Source organism: Carya illinoinensis, chromosome 1 (genome assembly GCF_018687715.1).
Source record: "Carya illinoinensis cultivar Pawnee chromosome 1, C.illinoinensisPawnee_v1, whole genome shotgun sequence".
Taxonomy (NCBI): domain Eukaryota; kingdom Viridiplantae; phylum Streptophyta; class Magnoliopsida; order Fagales; family Juglandaceae; genus Carya; species Carya illinoinensis.
This window is the reverse complement of record NC_056752.1, coordinates 40,079,983-40,104,579: the sequence shown is the minus strand read 5'-3', so window position 1 is coordinate 40,104,579 and position 24,597 is coordinate 40,079,983. Positions and strand designations below refer to the sequence as shown.

The 24,597-nt window shown below is 37.7% G+C and overlaps 2 protein-coding genes and 1 long non-coding RNA gene across 3 annotated transcripts; 2 read left to right on the top strand and 1 right to left on the bottom strand.

Annotated features, from left to right (window-relative positions):
• Positions 1-112: 112 nt before the first annotated feature.
• LOC122318715 (eukaryotic translation initiation factor 2 subunit gamma-like) lies at positions 113-5,354 on the top strand. Its single transcript, XM_043136295.1, has 9 exons — positions 113-271; positions 975-1,161; positions 1,323-1,384; positions 1,990-2,102; positions 2,182-2,284; positions 2,861-3,088; positions 3,173-3,391; positions 3,913-4,173; positions 4,667-5,354. The coding sequence occupies exons 2-9, from the start codon at positions 1,056-1,058 to the stop codon at positions 4,967-4,969; spliced, it is 1,395 nt and encodes a 464-aa protein (XP_042992229.1). The 5' UTR covers positions 113-271; positions 975-1,055; the 3' UTR covers positions 4,970-5,354.
• Positions 5,355-5,472: 118 nt separating this feature from the next.
• LOC122318728 (probable 3-ketoacyl-CoA synthase 21) lies at positions 5,473-7,135 on the bottom strand. Its single transcript, XM_043136313.1, has one exon. The coding sequence runs from the start codon at positions 6,929-6,931 to the stop codon at positions 5,576-5,578; it is 1,356 nt and encodes a 451-aa protein (XP_042992247.1). The 5' UTR covers positions 6,932-7,135; the 3' UTR covers positions 5,473-5,575.
• Positions 7,136-22,334: 15,199 nt separating this feature from the next.
• Positions 22,335-24,230, top strand: LOC122302697. The gene is made up of 2 exons (XR_006240503.1): positions 22,335-23,002; positions 23,699-24,230. It is a non-coding gene; the product is annotated as an uncharacterized LOC122302697 (long non-coding RNA).
• The last annotated feature ends 367 nt before the right edge of the window (positions 24,231-24,597 follow it).

The following is a 24,597-nucleotide window of genomic DNA, read 5'->3' as shown; positions in this document are numbered from 1 at the left end:
CATCTCTAAAAATGATTCTTATCCGCAACCGAAGAGAGTTCGGACCGGCCCGCTCTGCCCCGGGCATACTCACATTTTCAACACGAAATTACCAAATAGTCCTCTAAATACTAACACAGACAACATGGGTAAAACACCCTATACCCACAGTAGCAAAATTCACTCAAATCTCTCTCAGCTATCGACCAAAGGGCTGCGGAGAGCCTCTAGCCCACTCTCTCCCTCTCTATCCCTTGTTGCCTGTCGGCTCGCCCTCGATTGAACCTACCAGGTCCGTCCCCCCCTCTCTTTCTCTCTGCGATTATCTTCTTGCCTCTGTTATACATTTCTATGTACTCTGTGATCGGTGTAGCTTCCGATTTCCGATGTGTGATTTATGCGCTTTTTTTATGAGATTTTCTGGCAATATAATGTTTTGGCAATGAAGTATAAGGAGGATTGTCCGGGGGATGAGGGTTAAGTTAAATACTGGAGTGTTTTTGGGTTTATTTAGGGTTTTGACAATCGTTTGTGGTTGAGGAAATCAGTCTAGAGATGCTCGCCATCACGATAATGATTATTATAATAAAATACCGACCGATTCTTTGCGAGGTTTGCTGGTTTTATCTTATTTTTGTTAGTTTTTTTTGGCTGAAGAATTGGATATAGTTTTTTTTTTTGTTCATCTCCATTGGGTTTTTGTGTGAGTTTTTTCTTTCTTGTTGGAAGGATTTCGGTGGAAATTAGGGGATTAGAGAATTGTAGTCTTGAAGGCTTTGGTGCCGCCATTGATAAGATTTTATTCTCATACTTTTTGGTTGTGGATTCCTTGTGGTTTTTGTATTGGCGTCTATTTAGGGAGCATAAAATACTTAATTTATGACCAATTTATATATGCAAGCACGGTTGTACAATTAGGTGCATTGTATATATTTTTTCGTTCTCTGCTTAAACGTCTAAGATATTTTCTGATGTAGTTTCTTTCGTTTTTGAAGTGGAAGTACATTGGTACTGTCTCACTGAGAGCTTGCAAATAGCCAATTCTTTCATCAGTGGGGCCCTTAGAAACAGTCAAAATGTCGCGGAAAGGTTTGATGGAGCAAGACCTGAGCAAACTGGATGTAATGAAACTACATCCACTCTCACCCGAGGTTATATCTCGCCAGGCTACGATCAATATTGGTAACTTTTGTTCCCTATGAAAAGCTAAAGCCTCCTTTCTCATGTTGGTTATCGCAGCAGTTATGCTTGATTGAACTTTCATTCATCTAGTTGGTGATTAGTTGTAGATCCAAAAATTTATATCTGAAGCTGATCGTTTGGGACTAAATTCATTATATCAGGCACTATAGGTCACGTGGCCCATGGGAAGTCCACAGTTGTAAAAGCGATATCTGGTGTTCAGGTGATTAATATTAATATAGATGCTGCTTCTAATTTGCAATGCATTTGTTTCTGTAAGCATTAATTGTATGAATCCTTAGGTCATTGCAGTTATAGTATGCTTCAATATATTCATGTTATCATATATTAATCTAAATTGACTATGAAACTACTTATAAAAATTTTAGTCGACTGTAGAACTGTATTCCATCCAGTGAAACGAATAAATACTATTCAGTCACTTTTGGACAAGGAAAGTACTTCTCAATAATCTTAATTGAGCTTGTTCGAATGTTGATTCTTTAATTTTCATGGGAATGGGAAATCTGAATATTTCAACAATTTTTTAGTCTCCTTAACAGTCCCGCTAGAAATTTAGTGAACATTCACTGGTTAAGCTAAGGTGTCTTGGTCTAGTGGTATTTATCCACCATGGAGTGGATGCCACTGGTCTGGTTTCTTTTGTTCGATTGAGGCAAACCTATGCTTGAATGTTATTTGTTATTAAAGCTTGAGTTTAGATAAGAAAAAGACAGGCATTGAAGTGCTTTGTAGCTAAATTTTCCTTGCTACAAACACTAATGGTAAAATTTTGGAATTATACCTCTGTTTGGTCAATCATTCCAGACTGTTCGTTTCAAAAATGAGTTGGAGCGCAACATTACCATCAAGCTTGGTTATGCTAATGCAAAGATCTACAAATGCGAAGATGAGCGGTGCCCTCGACCTATGTGCTACAAGTGGGTAACTATTCAATGAGTTCAATTATATCTTCATTTAGCTAGCAGAATTCTTTGATATGTTACATTGTTGATATAGGGCTTATGGAAGTGGAAAGGAAGATAGTCCTCTGTGCGATGTGCCAGGGTTTGAAAACAGTAGAATGAAATTGCTGAGACACGTCTCCTTTGTAGATTGCCCAGTAAGAGTCTAAAATGCTTATTATTAACAATTATTGTTTGTATGTACAGTTGTATGATTGGGTATAATACGTCTCAAGTTTAAAACCTGCTTTTTACTGATAAATAAACGTCTCAAGTAATTTACGTTCCATGATGTGCTCTATACATGGTATGAGAGACATTAGACAGAGACATTGGCTTGGGGCGTTGGGCAATGTTGTATTTTAGTTTTTTAACTTCCAAATTCTTATCAGTAGTCTGCCTGCCCCAATTTGGTTTTGGATTATGGGTTTCAGTTTACTGCATGTAACATGTCTGGTCTTGGTATTCCTAAATTTTGCAACTGGAAGGTCCTACCTTCTGAAGTCTTGGACAGGCTTAGCGTTAGCCCATGTATAAGTGCTTCCTTGTTGGAAGTATTTTCATGTGTTGTCAATCTTATTAAGAAAGAATTCGTTGGAGGCCGTGTTTCGTTCTATTCTGAGATAATTTTCTTCATGGAAATCTGCGTTTGCATATCATATTATGATGCTAAATCATGATATATTTGGTCTTGAGATCGTGGCAATATGATGGTTTCTTAACCAATTCAACAGGGTCACGATATCCTCATGGCTACGATGCTCAATGGAGCTGCAATTATGGATGGAGCTCTACTTCTAATAGCAGCGAATGAAAGCTGCCCTCAACCCCAAACTTCTGAACACCTGGCTGCTGTCGAAATTATGCGCCTCCAACATATAATAATCCTTCAAAATAAAGTAGACTTAATTCAGGAGAATGTAGCCATCAATCAGCATGAGGCGATCCAGAAGTTTATTCAGGTAAGTTCTTGTAGGCTGTCTTTGATGCAAAAACAATTTATTATTCAGTGTGCTGAATAGTGTTGGTTGACTTTTTGATTCTAGGGGACTGTTGCTGATGGAGCACCTGTGGTGCCAATTTCTGCACAGCTGAAGTATAATATTGATGTTGTGTGCGAGTATATTGTGAAAAAGATCCCCATTCCAGAAAGGAACTTTGTGTCACCTCCAAATATGATTGTAATCCGGTCCTTTGATGTCAATAAGCCTGGTTTTGAGGTTGATGAGATAAGAGGTGGCGTGGCTGGTGGAAGTATTCTCAGGGTATGTTTCTGCTCTATAAAATTGTTTTAAAATTTAAAACCATGTTAAATTGTGCTCATGCCTTTTATCGGCACATGAATCGTTAATTGTTTATACCTGGATTTTCTCAAGTATTTTGGTCCATGTTATTTTGTATAATTGGTTGTTTCATGAGCACCAAAAATGCACATATGGACTTTTTTTGGGACTGTTTAAAACGTTTAAATTTCACCAGGATGGAAAAAGGTCATAAAGCAATAATATGCATTTCTGTTTTGATTAATCCTTTGGGCTGTATTTCTACTTTGATTATTCGCGCTTTTGATTCTACAACCTATTCTTCAAATTTGTATTAGTTTATGACTTCTTGAAGCATGCCCGAACTCTAGTTTTCCTGTCTGCCTTTATTGTTGATTTGGACCACTGAATATTTGAACTCTGTAATGGAAACTTTCTGCCACCTTCTGCAAATATGGTTTTAGGAATTGGATATGTGAAACCAATTGTATGTTGGTATCTCATTTGGAACTGTTCTTTTGTAGGGTGTTTTGAAGGTAAATCAATTTATTGAGGTTCGCCCTGGGATTGTTGTTAAAGATGAGAGTGGGAACATCAGGTGCACACCAATATATTCCAGAATAGTTTCATTGTATGCTGAGCAAAATGAGCTGCAATTTGCTGTACCTGGAGGTCTCATTGGGGTCGGCACGACAATGGATCCCACATTAACACGTGCTGATAGGTTGGTGGGTCAAGTTCTTGGTGAAGTTGGATCACTCCCGGAAGTTTTTGTTGAGCTTGAGGTAAGAAGATCGTTTGTAAGCTTCTTTTGATGGTCTCCTGACCGGTGAACTTGGTACCTATATTAATGTGCAAATATCATTTTTTCTTCACTTCAAATTTATTAAGCAAGTGATATGCAATCTCCCCAATGCGTCTCATACTTGCTGCTGTCAAATGGATTTGGTCAAACTTTGAACAGGCAAGTTAGAGAATATTAGCGGAAGTTAACACAAGTGTGTCGGGGAAAAAAAACCCATTGATGTGCATCGATGATGCCTGATTTATTAAAACATTTGAATGAGCTTCTTGAGGGCTCAAGATTCTTTTCCATATTTTAAGTGGTGATACTCTAAATGTTTCTTCCGGCATTCCTTCAGTTCAAGTAAAACCTAGATATTGTTGGACTGATTTGCTGCTCCATTTGCTGTAGGGGATCGTTTTCAGAAAAGAAAAATCTGGTTAAGGATGATAAGTAATGCTTTATCAATTACGTGTCGTTGTGTGATTTTGCAGGTGAACTTTTTCTTGCTGCGGCGGCTTCTAGGTGTCAGGACTAAGGGCACGGAGAGACAGGGAAAGGTCTCTAAGTTAATCAAGCAAGAGATTTTAATGTTGAACATCGGATCTATGTCTACAGGGGCTAAAGTCCTTGCTGTCAAAAATGATCTGGCAAAGTTGCAACTCACATCTCCAGTGTGCACCAGCAGAGGGGAGAAGATTGCCCTTAGTCGACGAGTTGAGAAGCATTGGCGTCTTATTGGTTGGGGTCAGATTCAAGCTGGAACTACCCTTGACGTCCCACCCTGCCCAATTTGAGTTAAATCCCCAAACAGGTAGCCAGAAGAAGAACCAGTTAAACCGTTAAAAGGGAATTAAGGAACAATGTGGGAAGACAGACAATTGTTGGGAACCATTTTTGTCAGGTGGAGAAGAAAACATTGTTTGCATTGTCATTATTTGCGCTGTTTGTTCTCTTTTGGGATTGTGTTTTGTTGTGCTGACAACTGTTTTTTTTTTTAGCTTTGGGGTAGAGTCATTTTAATTTTTGAGGCTGTTTCTTATAGGTTTCCCTTGTCCTGTTCAATGTTTTGCTTCTCCTTGCTGTTTGCAAATTTGAGCCTCATTTGGAAGCAAATGGTTGGCCTCGATTTCCCTCTGTGGTCCCTTTGTTTAATGTTTAATTTATTTTATGTTTTGAGTATTTTCTAGGTCGGGATTCATTAGATGGCCCTGCTTTACCATATACTTTCATATGCATAATAACATTGGGGTCAAAATTGAAGAATTTGCTGTTTGCACGTGAGCTAAATGCTAGAATATACATAAAAATGTAATAATTCACTTTCCTGTGTAGCACGAGAAATGGAAACAGTTCAAACTTACATTGAAGAGGCAGGGATGATAATATCCTGGCAACTACATTCAATTGATTTTTACAACATCAGGTACTTCTACTGGATATCTGTTGATATCGTTCCATGCATCGGCTATCTCAAACTCTGAGTCTGTAACGCACTGCCACACTGCACTGTTACACTTGAATCCACTCCCAAAGGCAATTTGCCAGACCCCATCGCCCCTTTTCATCCTCCCCTTCGCTTCTATGTAACTGAGCTCATACCAAATGGAAGAAGACGAAGTATTCCCATATTTATAGAGAGTCATCTTTGAGGGCTCAACATCCTGTTTCCTTAACCGTAGGCTTTTTTCAATTCCTTGAATCACAGCTCGCCCCCCTGCATGGATGCAGAAATGATCAAAAGCTTTCTTAAAGTCAGGTACGTAAATACTCCTTTGCTTTGTATTCCACATGATCTTCTGGCAAAATATGGAGAACCCAAACTTCAATTGCTCTGAAAATGGCAAGACCAGAGGTCCCAGGGCAGCAATATTTTCCTTGAGTGCATCTCCAGCCACATTTAGGATCCCCTTTGATATCGTTACCCCAACCTTGTTTTCCATGTCCACGTCTTTAAAGACGCAGGCATGAGATATGTCATCTTGTGCTTTATTTGTTCGAACAAGGTGTTTTAACTCATACTTTGCCCTGCTCTTGTCCTGTTCCCTGCTTGACAGCAATACCGCTGCACCCCCCATTCGAAAGAGACAGTTAGAAAGCAACATGGATGTGTATTTGCCAGTATACCAGTCTTGGTTTAGGGTCTCAGTGCTGACAATTAGAGCCAAGGAGTTCCGGTGAACCCTCAACAGGTCTTTTGCAAGGCTCACTGATATGATTCCAGCGCTGCACCCCATGCCAGAGAGGTGGAAACTCATAATGTTGCTTCTCATCCTGAACTTGTTAACTATCATAGCAGCGAAAGATGGCGTAGCACAAAATAGGCTACAGTTTGAAACCAGAATATCAATGGCCTTAGGGTTGGTGTTGGTTTTCTTAAACAAGTCCGCAACTGCCGAAAACATTACTGTCTCAGCCTCCTCCGTTGCAGAAGAGAGTGATTTTCTAAGTGGTAGTTGACTGAGAGAGGGAGGAATGCAAGTTTCCTCGCTGAATCCAGATTTCTCTAGGATCTTGGTCTGGAAAGCAATACTTTCAGGATCCATGTTATCAAGAACGAAATGCTCTACAAACATGGACATTGGTAACCGATAAGAGCTGGGTGGTCGATAGCAAGCAAAGTCCAGTAAATAAACAGCGACTTTTCTGTTATATAATATGTATAGGACAAGAATTCCTGCAACTAGCACCATCGTAAAAGGGTGGGTGCAGAAGATAGTGAGCTCAGGGAGGCTGGGTACATGTAGGGTCATTGCCATGGAGGAAGTTTAGGCTTGTTTTTGGTTTGCACTAGAATCGAATTATGCCCTGTTTGACAGACATGACATCCAGTCGCTTATGTCAATGCGTTTGGGCTCTAGAGTTAGGGAGCTAGAAGGAATGCATACTACTACATACAGATGGTGCATGATAAAGGAGGAGAAAGAGAGACCTACAGGTAAAGGTAATTTGGACATGAGGGCATTCAACATCCTTAAAAATGCTTTTTTCAAGGAATCAAGTCATGCACGCAGGGCCACTTCGTTGTCACATATTGTGTTTCTTTGCTAATTCAAACTAATCTTAACCACAAACTCTGGTCCTAATCCTATATTCCAGCAACAGCGTGACCGTTATTGATCGATCACGCGGAATCCATGTGTGGAGTTTTGTACATGAGCTGAGTTTTTAATCATATATAATACGGCATCGTCTCCCCACCAGTTGTAGATAAAAAATGGATAACTCATAGAAACCGCCATTTTGAGCTGAACGCGTTCCGTCTTGCTGTAAAGGTTACAATATACTAATCAGATTGAATTCAGGCTGCTGCATGTTGTTGTGTTTTAGCTTATAGAAGTATATTTTACTTGAATAGTTATGTTATGCATATGTTGTTCATCAACCATTAGATTAGAATCTTTATTTTTCAAAATAATAAATTCAAAAACTGATGGATATTGTAACATTAATGCAATGTAGTGGAATAAAAATGGAATGAAAGTGTAATATAACAAAAAAAATGTCTAAATACAAGTACTTTTCTTTTAGAGAAATTGATGTCACAAGCTGCGTATTTTGATGTGCCAACAAATGTACTTGATTTATTATGAGTAATGTTAAATATAATCATTCATAGGTAGTGAAGGATAAAAACCGAGAGGAAGTGCATCCACCCATTAGGAGGGAGGGTATGCATGATAGAAATACGCGGTTTCATCAGCCAATTAAGACATAAGCCACAAGCACAAGCAACCGACAACCTTCAAAAATCTGTCCAACCCATGCAGCTCCTACAGTAATTATGCCACAAAAAGCATGTTGTGAAAAACGATGACAATGAATTGAAAGATAATAAAGAACGAAAAACAATCACACACGCAATCACACACGACACAAGATGTACGTGGTTCGGCAAAATTGCCTACGTCCACGGGAGCTGCATAGGATTTTATTATTGAGGAATATCACGCTAACAAGATGGATCTCACCACTGTTCGTCTACAGTGTTTTCGTGTCTACAGTATCCGGCCATATGAGTTAAAACATCATATATATAGTTCAAACGGCGGAATCCCTAAAATCGCATGTTCGCTCGAGCGACGTGTCGAGCATGTGTCGAGCGAACTTCCCTTTCACATCCCGCTCGAGCTCACTGTCGAGCTGACGTCGAGCGTTCGACTCTGCCTGACTTCGCTCGAGTGGCCAATGCTTCCGCTCGAGCGAAAGCCTCCTGCTCGAGCTTACTGTCGAGCTAAAGTCGAGCGTTCGACTCTGCCTGACTTCGCTCGAGCGGCCAATGCCTCCGCTCGAGCGAAAGCCTCCTGCTTGAGCTCACTGTCGAGCTAACGTCGAGCGTTCGACTCTGTCTAACTTCGCTCAAGCGGCCAATGCCTCCGCTCGAGCGGTGTGGACCAGACTCCACAGTACTCAACAATTCTCCCATTTGGAGACTGGTACACTCGCTGTATCGCCGTCTTCCTCAAACATGATATCCTCCACCTCTGCAACTCACTGCTCCTGTCTTCATTCTAGAAGACCAACTGAAGTTGCGCACAATTTCAGTTTCTTAAGCGTAACACCCTTTGTCAACATATCAGCAGGGTTCTTGCTTCCACAAATCTTCTCAAGTAACAACTATCCGTCATCTAACAATGACCGTATGAAGTGATACCTGATCTGAATGTGCTTGGTCTTGGAATGAAATGCTGGATTCTTGGCAAGGAATATGGCACTCTGACTGTCACTGTAGAGAGTGCCTTTCTGATTCTTCTTACCCAATTCTTCCAAGAAGCCTTGTAGCCATACCATCTCCTTTGCAGCCTCTGACACTGCAATATACTCAGCTTCTGTTGTAGACAAAGAAACTTTTTTCTGTAGATTAGAACCCCATGACACTGCAGTACCACCAAGTGTATAAACAAAGCCCATGGTACTCTTTCTGCTATCAATATCTCCAGCTAAATCAGCATCAACATAGCCCTGCACCTCCAAGCTCTCTCCAGAGAAACATAAACAGGTTTCTGAGCAACCCTTTAGGTACCTTAAAATCCACTTCACTGCTTCCCAATGTTGTTTTCCTGGGTTACTCATGTATCTACTCACAACTCCCACTGCATGGGCAATATCCAGTCTTGTGCAAACCATAGCATACATAAGTGAACCAATAGCTGAGGCATAAGGAACCTTACTTATGTAATCTTGTTCCTCCTCTGACTCTGGTGACTGATTCTTGCTGAGTCTGAAGTGACTTCCCAAGGGTGTGCCAACTGGTTTGGCCTTGTCCATATTGAACCTGCTGAGTACCTTTTTCACATACTCAGCCTGTGAGAGTCTCAACGTACCTCTGACTCTGTCTCTGACAATTCTCATGCCAAGGATTTGCTTTGCAGCTCCCAAATCCTTCATTGCAAAGTGCTCTGACATCTGCTTCTTCAGATTATTGATCTAATCAATACTAGCCCCTACAATAAGCATGTCATCCACATACAACAGCAAAATAATGTAAGGATTGTCAAAATGCCTGACATAGCAACAGTGATCTGCCTGACATCTAATGTAACAGCCCGGTAGAAATTCAATTGTGAAATTTCTATTAACTTTAGGAACATCGTAAAAACCCCATAAGTTTTCACGAATCCATTAATCGTATAGGTTTTTGTCTAACTACATAGTTAGTGTTATTATTTACTATGGTATCATAAGTGTGTTTTTGATTATTGGAGATAGTTAGAAGTGTCAAAATGTATTATGGTTTGTGCCATTAGACTCGGAGGGTTATTTAAAGTCTTATGGCGCAATAACATTTTTTCATATTTTCGGACAAAACGTCTGTTCAAAACTGTAGATATTATTGGATAAAAAGAAATATCTTGAGGTAATTTTCATGAATATTATTGGGTAAAAATATTTTGAGTTGATTTTTATAGATATTATTAGATAAAAATATCTTAAATTGATTTTTTGTAGATACTATTGAATAGAATATTATGAGATAATCTTTTATAGATATTTTGGGTAGGAGAAAACTACACTCAACTCTCAACTCCAGTCTCATCTCTTTCATATCTCATCCATAAGTATCTCCAGCCACCTCTCCCCACGAAATTATCTTCATTTATATTTTTCATTGAAAGAATATCAAACACTCTCTCTCGGACAGCTTTTAGGAAGTCTTTTGCACACCCATTTCGAAGCTTTTGTAAGTGTTTTATCATAAAGTCTCATTCATATAAGTTGTTTCGTTTTGAGTCTAGTTTACATGGATATCTTATTTTCCCCATTTGAAGATCATTTGGTCAGTCAAATATTGTGTAAACTATAGAAAGGTCATTCTGGGAGATAAACTGGAGAATATGTTATAGTTTGGAGTTTTTGACCAAGCTAATGGATAGATATTGGTCCGAAATTTTTATGGAGTATTGTTAATATGTATATGTGATTATTGGTTGAGGATTTTTGCATGATTAAAGGTTTTGATGAAAGATTTTCTTAGATTTAGAAACTTAGAAACTGGAAGAAGAAAAACAGTTTTTGTTTTGAGAAAGTTTAACTCTTTGGTGGTCTAAACCTATTCTAATGACTTTAATAATTTTATTGGAGGATCCTAAGTATCTTATATACATGTTATATTATTATTTTGAAGATATTTAATATTAGTTTCAAAGATATGAATTTTTATGCAAAGAGATATTCAAATAAGCCAAAGTGTGGATATTCTTGGCTAAAACTTATGTTTTGGTTAATTTCTAACTATTTGATCTTGAATTAGAAGCTTATATATGTTTTAGGACATCTTTTTAAACCATGTGATGGTTTGGTTTGAAGATCATATATTTATAAGTCATAGATCAAGAGATTTATCAAAACTAGTTGAGGAAAAAGTTTCTATTTTTGGACTAAGTGTAAAACCAAAAACTCCAAATGTTATTTTGTGATTTTGGTGACTTTAGTTTGATGATTTAAAGCATGGTTGATGTTAGGATGATATTATGAATACGTTAGAAGTAAGATTTGATTTTTGAAATTCTTGGAGATGTTTTGATTTAAGGTCAAAACTTGTGATTCAAGTGCTTAGATCTTTTTACAAAAAAGTTTGGTGTTAATTATTAGTTTTTTCTAAATGGATGTTTTAAGTATGGTTTTGAACTTAGGATTGGAAGATGTTTGTTGCAAAATTTTGGTTTAAGCATGAGTTTTGAAATTGGAAGGAATTGCAACAAAAATCAAGGGAAATGACCTATCGATGTTTTGGCCATAGTGTGTTCTTCATAGTTGTGTTTTGTTTTAAATTTTTCTGAGTTGATATTTAAGTTTAGGATTTTCATGTAAATTTTGGAAACTTTTGGAGTTAGTATGCAAAATCCTTAAGTTATGGGTAAAACGGTCATTTTCCCACATGTAGAGAGTAAAATGAAAATTTTACTCTTTAAGTTAGTATTTTTCATATTTCAAATTATTAGTGATTTAGTTCTAACTTTTAGAATCACTAATTACAGTTCCTCGTGGTCGCACTTGAAGTTTTATAAGAAACGCGGAGATCGAGGTAAGTTAGTTTTTAACTTACTAGCAGTCTACTGTGTATGTGTGCTAAGTAAAGGAACTACAATGTATGTATGTGTGTTATCATATATGTCATACCATGCCAAGTTATCACGTAATTGTCTATTGTACAGAATTTATTCTGCCGTCAATTTTTATCTGTTACATAATATATTTTGTCATGTATTACTGTACCTTACAAGTACGTCATGCTAAGTATGTCATCTATTACATGTATGTCAAGTCATGTAATATTCACTGTTGCAAGTATGTCATGTTAAATATGTTGTCTATTATATGTTATGCAATGTTACGAAATATTTCTATCTCAAGTTGGTCATGTATTTCAAGTTATATTCAAGTCACGTTATGTTACGTCAGAGCTTCAGTCATTTCGTATTCCAGTCATGTTTCATCTTGATTACTTATGTATGGGGTCACAGCAATTGTGACGCATACACTACATGAGACACAGCAATTGTGACACGTAGAATACATGGGGCCACAATAACTGTGGAGTATGTATTTACACGTAGAATACATGGGGCCACAACAACTGTGGAGTATGTATTTTTCATGTTAAGTCAAGTTTCAGATCAAGTTCATGTCAAGTCAAGTTCAGTTCATGTTTCAATTTAAGTTATGTCAATTATGCTATGTTGTATGCCAAGTTATGCTTTAATTACTTATGAATTTGATTATGCATTTATACTTTTACTGTCATCCATGCATCATTAGCTTGTGTGGAAGTTTTTTGTTAACTTACTGAGATTTGTAATCAAATCTCACTTTGGTAGTCCTAACTATCATTCCCCCCGAATGGTAGATCTTGTTACAGGACCTGAAGGAGAATCAGGAGCTGATCAACTAGACACAGTTGACTAAGCGATGGTGCGACGTCAATGTTAATATAGTAGTTAACGTAAATTACTACTTGTACAATGGAGTTGCATCTTTAGTATTTTTTGAATCATAACTATTTTGGACTAGTGTTGTGATCTATTTAATGGGTCTTTATGTATGAAGTATGTTTTAAGCATTTGAGATATTTTCAATTTAGTGTATAGTATTGCTAAAGAAAAAAATTATCCGCTGCGAATATTGCATAATGTTATATGCATGTTAGGAACATTGCATCTTATATGTCATGAACGGGGGCAGGTAACCTTGTGTTGCATGTCTCGACGCTTCAAATGTCCGTCCGATCCCAAACGGAATTTGGGGGCGTCACAGGGTGGTATCAGAGCAAATACGTCTCTGGGCAGTAAATCCACATGTCCTTAGGAAATGCACCAAACATTAGGCTTGAAATTTTAGTCGTCAGTAAGCTTGAATTTATTAAGGTATGAAAGGTAGTATGTAGTTTTTATACATATACTCGTGTGTTTCGAGAAGGGATGCATGACTCGTGATAGAATACCTCGGAATCCTAAGGGAGATAACAATCAAGAGGATCAGAATTTCCCGATGGATGAAGGATTAGTTGAAGTAAACATAGTTAACGTTGATCTGATTGCAATTGATGGTAGTAATGCATTATTGTTATTTTGGAGTAGGTCAAGTCTTTGGGGCTGGTAAATTGTGCATTGTTTGATTCAAACGAGTCATTGTTTCTATTAATTGTGGTAGTGCTTGAGAATTCAACTTGGAAGCTGAATTGTTACCCTAGTAGTAAGAGTAACAATTTTCATTAGAAGTATTATTGTTAATACCAATGTAGATATAGAATACCTTTTAGTAATATGAGAAAGGATATGTAGGATTGATGAATGGTATTCCACATATTTGGAGGATTGTTTTGATTCTGAGAATACGATCGAAATTGTGTTTGGAAGAGTAATTTGATTAGGAGAAGCTTTAGCCTTAGTAGGATTCATTTATGATAATAGTATTACCACGCCGCCAATAAATGATTTCTGACAAAGCACTATCTTTATGGATACATAGATCGATCTTCTTTTGAAAACTATTATATGGGGAGTAAAATCTTGGTCTTGAAGCTTTATGTGAACATTAGGAACAAATCATTTAGAGTTAGAATAATTGATAACTCATGATGGATAGAAGAGTTATGACAATTATAAGAGAGAAAGTCTCAAGTTTAAGTTATTAATTGGTCAGTTATCGAAGTACCACCTAGGAAGATGACTGATTGTTGCGATTATAAAGAAGTAAGCTAGTCCTAGACCAGTAGAACTCCTTGAGGTTTTTATTAACTTGAAGATTACTGAGAGTTTGGATATGCATGATTAAATGCATATTTATATGAGTCATTGGATGATGTCATATATATGAAAATCCCTGAAAGAAATAAAATGGAGCACATAAAACATCTACCAGAAGATAGAAACACAAATATGAATATTTGTGAAGTATTATTTTATTATCATAAAACAAAATTACATAAATTTGAGGCTCTTTACCTCAATCTTTAAACGCTCTTGCTCTTCAAAAATCTGCATGCCTTTCCTATTTAAAGGAGTAGCCACTCGAAAAGAAGAGTTAAGTAAAGATTTTAAATCTCTGTTCTCTCGCTTTACTGCTTCTATCTTCATGTTGGATTCCATAAGAAGCCTCTAAAGAATAGAAATTTTCTCGTGGAGTTTGTCAACCCCACCAATCCTGGATTGCAGTCGTTGAGAATATGCGACAATGGCTGATGAGTATCGAGTACCGAGACTCACAAGCTCGTAGATAAGTTCATTATCTGACTTATTAGTCAGATCATTATTGGATTGTATTATAGCACCTACGGAAGAAGCATAAACAACTGGTGAACAAGGTGTAGAATACCTTATGTTTTGGTAATGAGAAGATTGCTGAGCCATTGCAAAGTGAGTAAACAGAAAGAGATTGCAGAGTAAGAATGCAGACTAATTTTAGAAAAGTGAAGAAGATGAGATGAGAAAGAAGATGAACTAAATAATTCTTTTATAGAGAAAATTATGACGAATCATCTCTCATGAATCATTTCTCTACAAGAGACAAGAGCAATATAGTATCATAGCTGCGGTGCCTGACAATTACAGAAGAACAAAGTAGTGTCGTAGCTATGCGGCGCCTGACAACTACAGAAGACCTATAAAAATCATGCGCATCAGAGTTGTCTGGTCTAAAACAGAGGGCCACCGATTTAAAAAAAAAAAAAAGAGAGAGAGGATAACGACTTAATTTTGATGAATTCTCTACTAACTTTGGTATTTACAAGAACACTTAAAGTATATCGCCTATGTTTTTCTAAAGAAGAGTTTCGGAAGATTATTTACTTGAAATTTTAGATTTGGAGAGTGTGTCGATACAACTTGGCCAACCTTGTGGAAAGAAGTATAATATAATTGTTGATTAAAATAAGAGAGTTAAGGAATGACATAATCTCAAAGACAAATATATACGGGATAGACACCAAGTTGGTAAGCAACACATATTCCTTAACTTGTTATTTCTTACTTACTTCGATTTCGAGGACGAAATCTTTTTTTTAGGAGGGGAGATTGTAACAGCCCGCTAGAAATTTAATTGTGAAATTTCTATTAACTTTAGGAACCTCGTAAAAACCCCATAAGTTTTCACGAATCCATTAATCGTATAGGTTTTTGTCTAACTACATAGTTAGTGTTATTATTTACTATGGTATCAGAAGTGTGTTTTTGATTATTGGAGATAGTTAGAAGTGTCAAAATGTATTATGCTTTGTGCCATTAGACTCGGAGGGTTATTTAAAGTCTTATGGCGCAATAACATTTTTTCATATTTTCGGACAAAACGTCTGTTCAAAACTGTAGATATTATTGGATAAAAAGAAATATCTTGAGGTAATTTTCATGAATATTATTGGGTAAAAATATTTTGAGTTGATTTTTATAGATATTATTAGAGAAAAATATCTTAAGTTGATTTTTTGTAGATACTATTGGATAGAATATTATGAGATAATCTTTTATAGATATTTTGAGTAGGAGAAAACTACACTCAACTCTCAACTCCAGCCTCATCTCTTCCATATCTCATCCATAAGTATCTCCAGCCACCTCTCCCCACGAAATTATCTTCATTTACATTTTCCATTGAAAGAATATCAAACACTCTCTCTCATACAGCTTTCAAGAGGTCTTTTGCACACCCATTTCGAAGCTTTTGTAAGTGTTTTATCATAAAGTCTCATTCATATAAGTTGTTCCTTTTTTAGTGTAGTTTACATGGATATCTTATTTGCCCCATTTGAAGATCATTTGGTCAGTCAAATATTGTGTAAACTATAGAAAGGTCATTCTGGGAGATAAACTGGAGAATATGTTATAGTTTGGAGTTTTTGACCAAGCTAATGGATAGATATTGGTCCGAAATTTTTATGGAGTATTGTTAACATGTATATGTGACTATTGGTTGAGGATTTTTGCATGATTAAAGGTTTTGATGAAAGATTTTCTTAGATTTAGAAACTTAGAAACTGGAAGAAGAAAAACAGTTTCTGTTTTGAGAAAGTTTAACTCTTTGGTGGTCTAAACCTATTCTAATGACTTTAATAATTTTATTAGAGGATCATAAGTATCTTATATACATGTTATATTATTATTTTGAAGATATTTGATGTTAGTTTCAAAGATATGAAATTTTATGCAAAGAGATATTCAAATAAGCCAAAGTGTGGATATTCTTGGCTAAAATTTATGTTTTGGTTAATTTCTAACCATTTGATCTTGAATTAGAAGCTTATATATGTTTTAGGACATCTTTTTAAACCATGTGATGGTTTGGTTTGAAGATCATATATTTATAAGTCATAGATCAAGAGATTTATCAAAACTAGTTGAGGAAAAAGTTTCTGTTTTTGGACTAAGTGTAAAACCAAAAACTCCAAATGTTATTTTGTGATTTTGGTGACTTTAGTTTGATGATTTAAAGCATGGTTGATGTTAGGATGATATTATGAATATGTTAGAAGTAAGATTTGATTTTTGAAATTCTTGGAGATGTTTTGATTTAAGGTCAAAACTTGTGATTCAAGTGCTTAGATCTTTTTACAAAAAAGTTTGGTGTTAATTATTAGCTTTTTCTAAATGGATGTTTTAAGTATGGTTTTGAACTTAGGATTGGAAGATGTTTGTTGCAAAATTTTGGTTTAAGCATGAGTTTGGAAATTGGCAGGAATTGCAACAAAAATCAAGGAAAATGACCTATGGATGTTTTGTCCATAGTGTGTTCTTCATAGTTGTGTTTTGTTTTGAATTTTTCTGAATTGATATTTAAGTTTAGGATAAAATTTACATGAGGAATGTAAATTTTGGAAACTTTTGGAGTTAGTATGCAAAATCCTTAAGTTATGGGTAAAACGGTCATTTTCTCACATGTAGAGAGTAAAATGAAAATTTTACTCTTTAAGTTAGTATTTTTCATATTTCAAATTATTAGTGATTTAGTTCTAACTTTTAGAATCACTAATTACAGTTCCTCGTGGTCGCACTTGAAATTTTATAAGAAACGCGGAGATCGAGGTAAGTTAGTTTTTAACTTACTAGTAGTCTACTGTGTATGTGTGCTAAGTAAAGCAACTACAGTGTATGTATGTGTGTTATCATATATGTCATGCCATGCCAAGTTATCACGTAATTGTCTATTATACAGAATTTATTTTATCGTCAATTTTTATCTGTTACATAATATATTTTATTATATATTACTGTACCTTACAAGTACGTCATGCTAAGTATGCCATCTATTACATGTATGTCAAGTCATGTAATATTCACTGTTGCAAGTATGTCATGTTAAATATGTTGTCTATTATATGTTATGCAATGTTACGAAATATTTCTATCTCAAGTTGGTCATGTATTTCAAGTTATATTCAAGTCACGTTATGTTACGTCAGAGCATCAGTCATTTCGTATTCCAGTCACGTTTCATCTTGATTACTTATGTATGGGGTCACAGCAATTGTGACGCATACACTACATGAGACACAGCAATTGTGACACGTAGAATACATGGGGCTACAATAACTGTGGAGTATGTATTTACACGTAGAATACATGGGGCCACAACAACTATGGAGTATGTATTTTTCATGTTAAGTCAAGTTTCAGATCAAGTTCATGTCAAGTCAAGTTCAGTTCATGTTTCAATTTAAGTTATGTCAATTATGCTATGTTGTACACCAAGTTATGCTTTAATTACTTATGAATTTGATTATGCATTTATGCTTTTACTGTCATCCATGCATCATTAGCTTGTGTGGAAGTTTTTTGTTAACTTACTGAGATTTGTAATCAAATCTCACTTTGGTAGTCCCAACTACCATTCCCCCCGAATGGTAGATCTTGTTATAGGACCTGAAGGAGAATCAGGAGCTGATCAACTAGACACAGTTGACTAAGCGACGGTGCGACGTCAATGTTAATATAGTAGTTAACGTAAATTACTACTTGTACAATGGAGTTGCATCTTTAGTACTTTTTGGATCATAACCATTTTGGACTAGTGTTGTGATCTATTTAATGGGTCTTTATGTATGAAGTATGTTTTAAGCATTTGAGATATTTTCAATTTGGTGTATAGTATTGCTAAAGAAAAAAATTATCCGCTGCGAATATTGCATAATGTTATATGCATGTTAGGAACATTGCATCTTATATGTCATGAACGGGGGCAGGTAACCTTGTGTTGCATGTCTCGATACTTCAAATGTCCGTCCGATCCCAAACGGATTTTGGGGGCGTCACATCTAATATACCCTGCACTGTGCATGAAGTTGTCAAATTTCTTGTACCACTGTCTAGGAGCTTGCTTCAAGCCATACAAGCTCTTCTTCAGTCTGCAAACTGAACCTTCCTTTCCCTGTACCACAAACCCCTCAGGCTGGTGCATGTAGATGTCTTCTTCAAGGTCTCCATGATGAAAAACTGTCTTCACATCTAACTGCTCAAGAAATAGATCTTCAGTGGCAACCATAGCCAGTACCATCCTGATAGTTGTGATCTTCACCACAGGAGAAAAGATCTCAGAGTAATCAATACCCTGCTTTTGCTGAAAGCTTTTTACAACAAGTTTAGCCTTGTACCTCTTACTGCCGTCATGCTCTGTTTTCACCCGGTACACTCACTTGTTGTGTAATGCCTTCTTCCCTGATGGAAGTTCTGTCAACTCCCATGTCTGATTCCCTAGCAGGGAATCCATCTCGTCTTTCATGGCCAGCTCCCACTTGTTAGAATTCTCATCTTGCAAGGTTTCTTCATAACTCTGCGGTTCTCCACCATCTGTCAACAAAATGTAATTCAAAGTAGGTGAGAAACGCTGTGGAAGACGTATAGTCCTAACTGACCTGCGAACTGCAACTGTAGGAGTAGACGGTTCTGAAACTGCCTGCGGAATAATAGGAATGGGTGCACTAGACCCATTCTCCCCGTCACTCACATCTCTACACTGCACTGTGACCTCTGGTAGGTCATCCAATCCTACAAACTCGGACTCCTAAGGAGCTACTGCAGAAGCTGTACTCGACTTATCCTTGTACATCATTTTCTCATTGAAAATCACATTCCTGCTTCTTATGATTTTCCGACCCTGATCATCCCAGAAACGATAGCCAAATGCCTCGTCTCCATAGCCAATGAAATAGCATTTCTTTGACTTAGCCTCAAGCTTACTACGAGTTTCAGAATCAACAAGCACATAAGAAAGACAACCAAAAGTTTTAAGGTGAGAAAACTTAACCTCTTTCCCGCTCCAAACCTCCTCAGGCAATCCACAATCCAGTGGAACTGATGGCCCTCTGTTTATCAAATAAACGGCAGTGCTGACTGCATCTGCCCAGAAAGTGGGTGGTAGTCCAGTGTGCAACCTCATGCTTCTAGCATGCTCATTAATAGTCCTGTTCATACGCTCAGCAACTTCAGTTTGCTGTGGTGTCCCAGGAATGGTCTTCTCCATTCTGATATCCAGAGCTGCACAGTACTCCTTGAACCCGCCATCAACATACTCACCACCATTGTCAGACCTCAAACACTTTAGTTTCAAGCCTGTCTCTGTCTCAACCATGGCTTTCCAAATTTTGAAAACATTAAATACTTCAGATTTATGTTTCAAAAAATAAATTCATATCTTCCTACTATGGTCATCAATGAACGTAATATAGTAGCGAGAACCTCCAAGAGATGCAACTGGGGAAGGACCCCACACATCTGTGTGCACAAGATCAAGTCTTCCTGTTTTTGGCGTCCTGCCACTTTTCAAGAAGCTGACCTTCTTTTGTTTCCCCGTAACACAACTCTCGCACATACTGAGATCAACTGTCTTCAGTTCTGGTAGCTTGCCTCTAGACAGAAGTTCCATCATGCCCTTCTGACTCATATGGCCAAGCCTGCAATACCACAAATCTGCTGTGCTTTCTGCAACGGTAGTAGCAATAGTGTCAATTAAACCAGTAGTCATATATAGTGTACCAGTTTTTTTACCCTGAGCTAGTACCAATGCCCCTTTTGTGACCTTCCAGGTGCTATCTAAGAACACCACTGAATGACCACACTCATCAAGCTGCCCAACAGAAATGAGGTTCTTCTTCAACTCAAGAATGTGCCTGACCTTTTGCAAGGTCCATTTGTTCTTGCCAAGGAGTGCAATGTCAATGTCTCCCATCCCCACTACGTTCAAAGCCTCACCATCAGCCAAATATACCTTCCCAAAATCACCTGCAACATAGTTCCGCATTAGCTCCCGATGGGAAGATGTATGGAAGGAAGCCCCTGAATCCAGTATTCAGTCATCAACTGGACTATGAACTGCAAGCAGTAGTGCATCCTGTACTTCTTCAGTTACCACATTAGCACTATCATTCTCTGTCTTCTTGGGGTTTTTGCAGTTTTTCTTTATGTGGCCAGTTTTGCCACAATTCCAGCAAGTTGCCTGCTGACCAGGCCTCGACTTGCTTTTGCCCCTGTACTTTGATTTTGATCTTCCTCTGTTTGAGTTCCTGTCATGTGATCTCCCTCGAGAGTCAACATTTAGGGCTGAACTCAAACCCGAGGTCTCGCCTGAATCTTTCCTGCGCACCTCCTCAGCCAAAATCAAATCACGAATATCATCATATTTCAGTTTAGTTTTACCAGTAGAATTACTAACAGCCACTCTCATGGCTTCCCAACTATTTGGCAATGAAGCCAATAGTATCAATGCACGTATCTCATCATCAAATTCAATTTCAACAGATGACAATTGATTTGTGATAGTATTAAAATCATTCAGATGTTGTGCAACAGACGTACCATCTGCCATTTTCAAATTGAATAACTTTTTTATCAGATGTACCTTGTTATTCACTGACGGCTTTTCATACATACCTGACAAAGCCGCCATGAGATCCACAGTCGTCTTCTCCTTGATGACGTTGTGTGCAATAGATCTCGACAGGGTTAATCGAATAACCCCCAGAACTTGTTGATCCAACAGGTTCCAACTAGCATCATCCATTTTTTCCGGTTGCTGCCCCAATAGTGGAAGATGAAGTTTCTTCCCATAGAGGTAGTCCTCTATCTGCATCCTCCAGTATCCAAAATCCGTGCCATCAAACTTCTCGATCCCCGATACCTTCAATTCATCTCCAACCATCGTTTCTCCTCAGACCCGAACTTTGGCTCTTGATACCAATTGTTGTGAAAAACGATGACAATGAATTGAAAGATAATAAAGAACGAAAAACAATCACACACGCAATCACACACGACACAAGATGTACGTGGTTCGGCAAAATTGCCTACGTCCACGGGAGCTGCAGAGAATTTTATTATTGAGGAATATCACGCTAACAAGATGGATCTCACCACTGTTTGTCTAAAGTGTTTTCGTGTCTACAGTATCCGGCCTTATGAGTTAAAACATCATATATATAGTTCAAACGGTGGAATCCCTAAAATCGCATGTTCGCTTGAGCGGCGTGTCGAGCGCGCGTCTAGCGAACTTCCCTTCCGCCCGCTCGAGCTCACTGTCGAGCTGACGTCGAGCATTCGACTCTGCCTGACTTCGCTCGAGCGGCCAATACCTCCGTTCGAGCGAAAGCCTCCTGCTCGAGCTCACTGTCGAGCTAACGTCGAGCGTTCGACTCTGCCTGACTTCGCTCGAGCGACCAATGCCTCCGCTCGAGCGAAAGCCTCCTGCTCGAGCTCACTGTCGAGCTAACGTCGAGCGTTCGACTCTGCCTGACTTCGCTCGAGCGACCAATGCCTCCGCTCGAGCGGTGTGGACCAGACTCCACAGTACTCAACAAAGCAATCCACAGGGCACCCAGATCCGCCAGCAAAAAGCAGACTTCAAAACGCCAGACCACAACCAAGAGGTCCAAGAGAGACCCCGTAGCTAGTAATTGAAAAAGATTACGTTCAAGCAACTACAAAGTCAGATTATTATATACAATCGGAAAATTTAAAAGAATATACAGTCGGATTATATGCAGGGGAAGCTCTTGAATATTTGATGTACATGCCAATTTGCCTTGATGTGCATGATAATTTACTAGTTATTGTTGAATTTGCTTTGATGTGTTAACCTTTGTATTAGTTCTTGAATTTTAAATTTAATATACTATATTAATTTACATCAGTTCTTGACGTTGATCTGACAATTGTATTGAAAGTACGTAAACGGAGAAATCGCACCTACCTATCTAGCACACGCATAGTCGAAAGTATTCAAGAAAAAAGTTAGATATCCCCGTCAAAGAATTATAAAATTAAAATTTTAAAATGATTACAAGGCTCCATAATTATAGTTTAATTAAGTTAAACCCATTTAAGAGAAAACAGGCAAACAGTTGGACTGGATAATGACGATCAGATGATTGGGCCTCAATAGGAAGAAGGGGGCCCATTGAAGCCTGATTCATCTAAAAAGAACAATTTATTCGTCAAAAGATTCAGAGGAGGATATCTAGGAAGTGAAGTGGGACATGAGCTCCAGTTTACCAAGGAAACCACTCGCGGCTTCTCAACAAATTTGGTGGCCTCGCCTCGCGCCCCTTACTTTTTGAATTATATATATAAGCCCCCACAAACCCTAGTTTTCTTTACTCCACTACACACAGAGAGCGAGAGTGAGAGAGAGCGATCGAACAGGCGAGAAAAGAAGGCATATATACATATAGCTGCTGCGGAAGTCCTGTTTTTGCTCTCTCATTGATACTCATTCCAAGAAGAACAGCTTCTGCAGCAGCTGCAGGACCCAACAACACACACACACACACACACGCAAAATGGCTCTCTCTCTCAGGCTATAAGCTTCTTACTGCTTCACTTGCAGATGGTCGATCCCTCTTTTATCATTTGGTGAGTTACCCAGAAACATTTATAAACCAGACTTGTCTATTGCTTGATTTCATTTAGTTTTATACTGATCTGATCGTACTTATATTCTTGGTTCAAAGTATTCTAGATATAAATTGTTCAACTTGTTTCAAGGTTACGGTTTTGCTACAACTGATCTACACATTCGAATCATATTCTGGACGTGTAAAATATTAATCACGTGCATTAATGTCACAACGCTTATTTGAATCCCCCAAAAAATATTGACGTCGGCTGCCACTTATTCAACTTAAAAAGAAATGTATCCTTAAACCTCTCATCTCCTACTCACTAATGGGTAAGTAAGAAGCGATAGCCCAATTGGTAGAAAATTGAAGCAGGCCCAGCCAGCTACCTGATCTCCCCATGCATTAGATAAGGAGAATTCAATGACCAATAATCAAAAAGTTACAAGATTCGTGATAATCTTATGAACCGACAGTTTTATGTCACTTGGAAAAATCGAGTTGCATTGTTTATTTGACTTGAAATATACGTATTATTAGTGCTCTTATTGTTCCTCTAATCAAATTACTTAATCATGCGCGTTGTTTCTTTTCTGAGAAATTATTATCACCGCGAAAAAAATATAGATTTTTAAATGTTGGGATTATAATTTATCGGTAACGTAAGCAGATATTTTTATATTGTTGTTAAGAACAAAAATGTCCATTTTAGGTGATATGACAGCCGAGGTTATGCAGTCGCATCACATGACTTGGTGTCGGCAAGCTTTGCAGGAGGAGGGTGCAGCAGAGCAGTGGTAGGGAAAGCACAAGATCGGAGGGCTGCGATTAAAGAAGAAGAATCCGGGGCCTCTTGATCTGGCATGGAGTCCCGACTGTGTGACTGCCAACTACAGGCCCATCAATCATGCAGCTGAGAATAAATGTTGATGCCGTGGAACACCGAGACATGCTGTTGAACCACAGGGCGAAGGAAGCGAGACCACACTAGCTAGAATACATATGCAGGAACCCACGTGGTTTGGTTATCATATTCAGAAGGATTCTGTGCTGTTCTTGGACGTACTCTGGAACCTGTTCTGGCTATAACTTATCAGGCTATTGAATTTATTTATTTTTTCTCTCTTCGTTATCAAAGGCAATGAGTGACTTTGCATTCATGGTGCATATTAGGCAGCTGATCGTGATGAACTGGTTACTCCTTATTTTGGATAAGAATAATAATGCAAGTCTGTCTTTTGTTACATTTCATTCTTTGTTTGTATGTATACTATAGGCAGAGGTCTCGGACCTTTCAACTTGTCTCCTTAATAATCCGACTTTGGATTTTAATTAGAAGGTTATAAATTCCTAAAAACTGACTACTTAAATTTGGATTAATATTTTGTTACTCCTTTCATAAAAATATATATATATATACATATATATATATATGGGTTGAATCTCAGCACTCGTACAAGCGTTTTGGGTTGAGTAAATTAGTAATTAACTTCACCGATTGATCGAGATCAAAAGATTCAAAGCCTCTTTTTACTTCGATTAGGTCCAAAGCGAAAGTCGAAGCCCCGTGACTTAAAAGTACAGGTATCGTGGTCCAGTACATATAACACA

Coding starts and splice junctions, on each gene's coding strand:
- LOC122318728 (XM_043136313.1), bottom strand. CDS start 6,931: ATGGCAATGACCCTACATGTACCCAGCCTCCCTGAGCTCACTATCTTC.
- LOC122318715 (XM_043136295.1), top strand. CDS start 1,056: ATGTCGCGGAAAGGTTTGATGGAGCAAGACCTGAGCAAACTGGATGTA. Junction 2,103..2,181: donor CCTCGACCTATGTGCTACAA/GTGGGTAACTAT, acceptor TTGTTGATATAG/GGCTTATGGAAGTGGAAAGG. Junction 4,174..4,666: donor AAGTTTTTGTTGAGCTTGAG/GTAAGAAGATCG, acceptor GTGATTTTGCAG/GTGAACTTTTTCTTGCTGCG.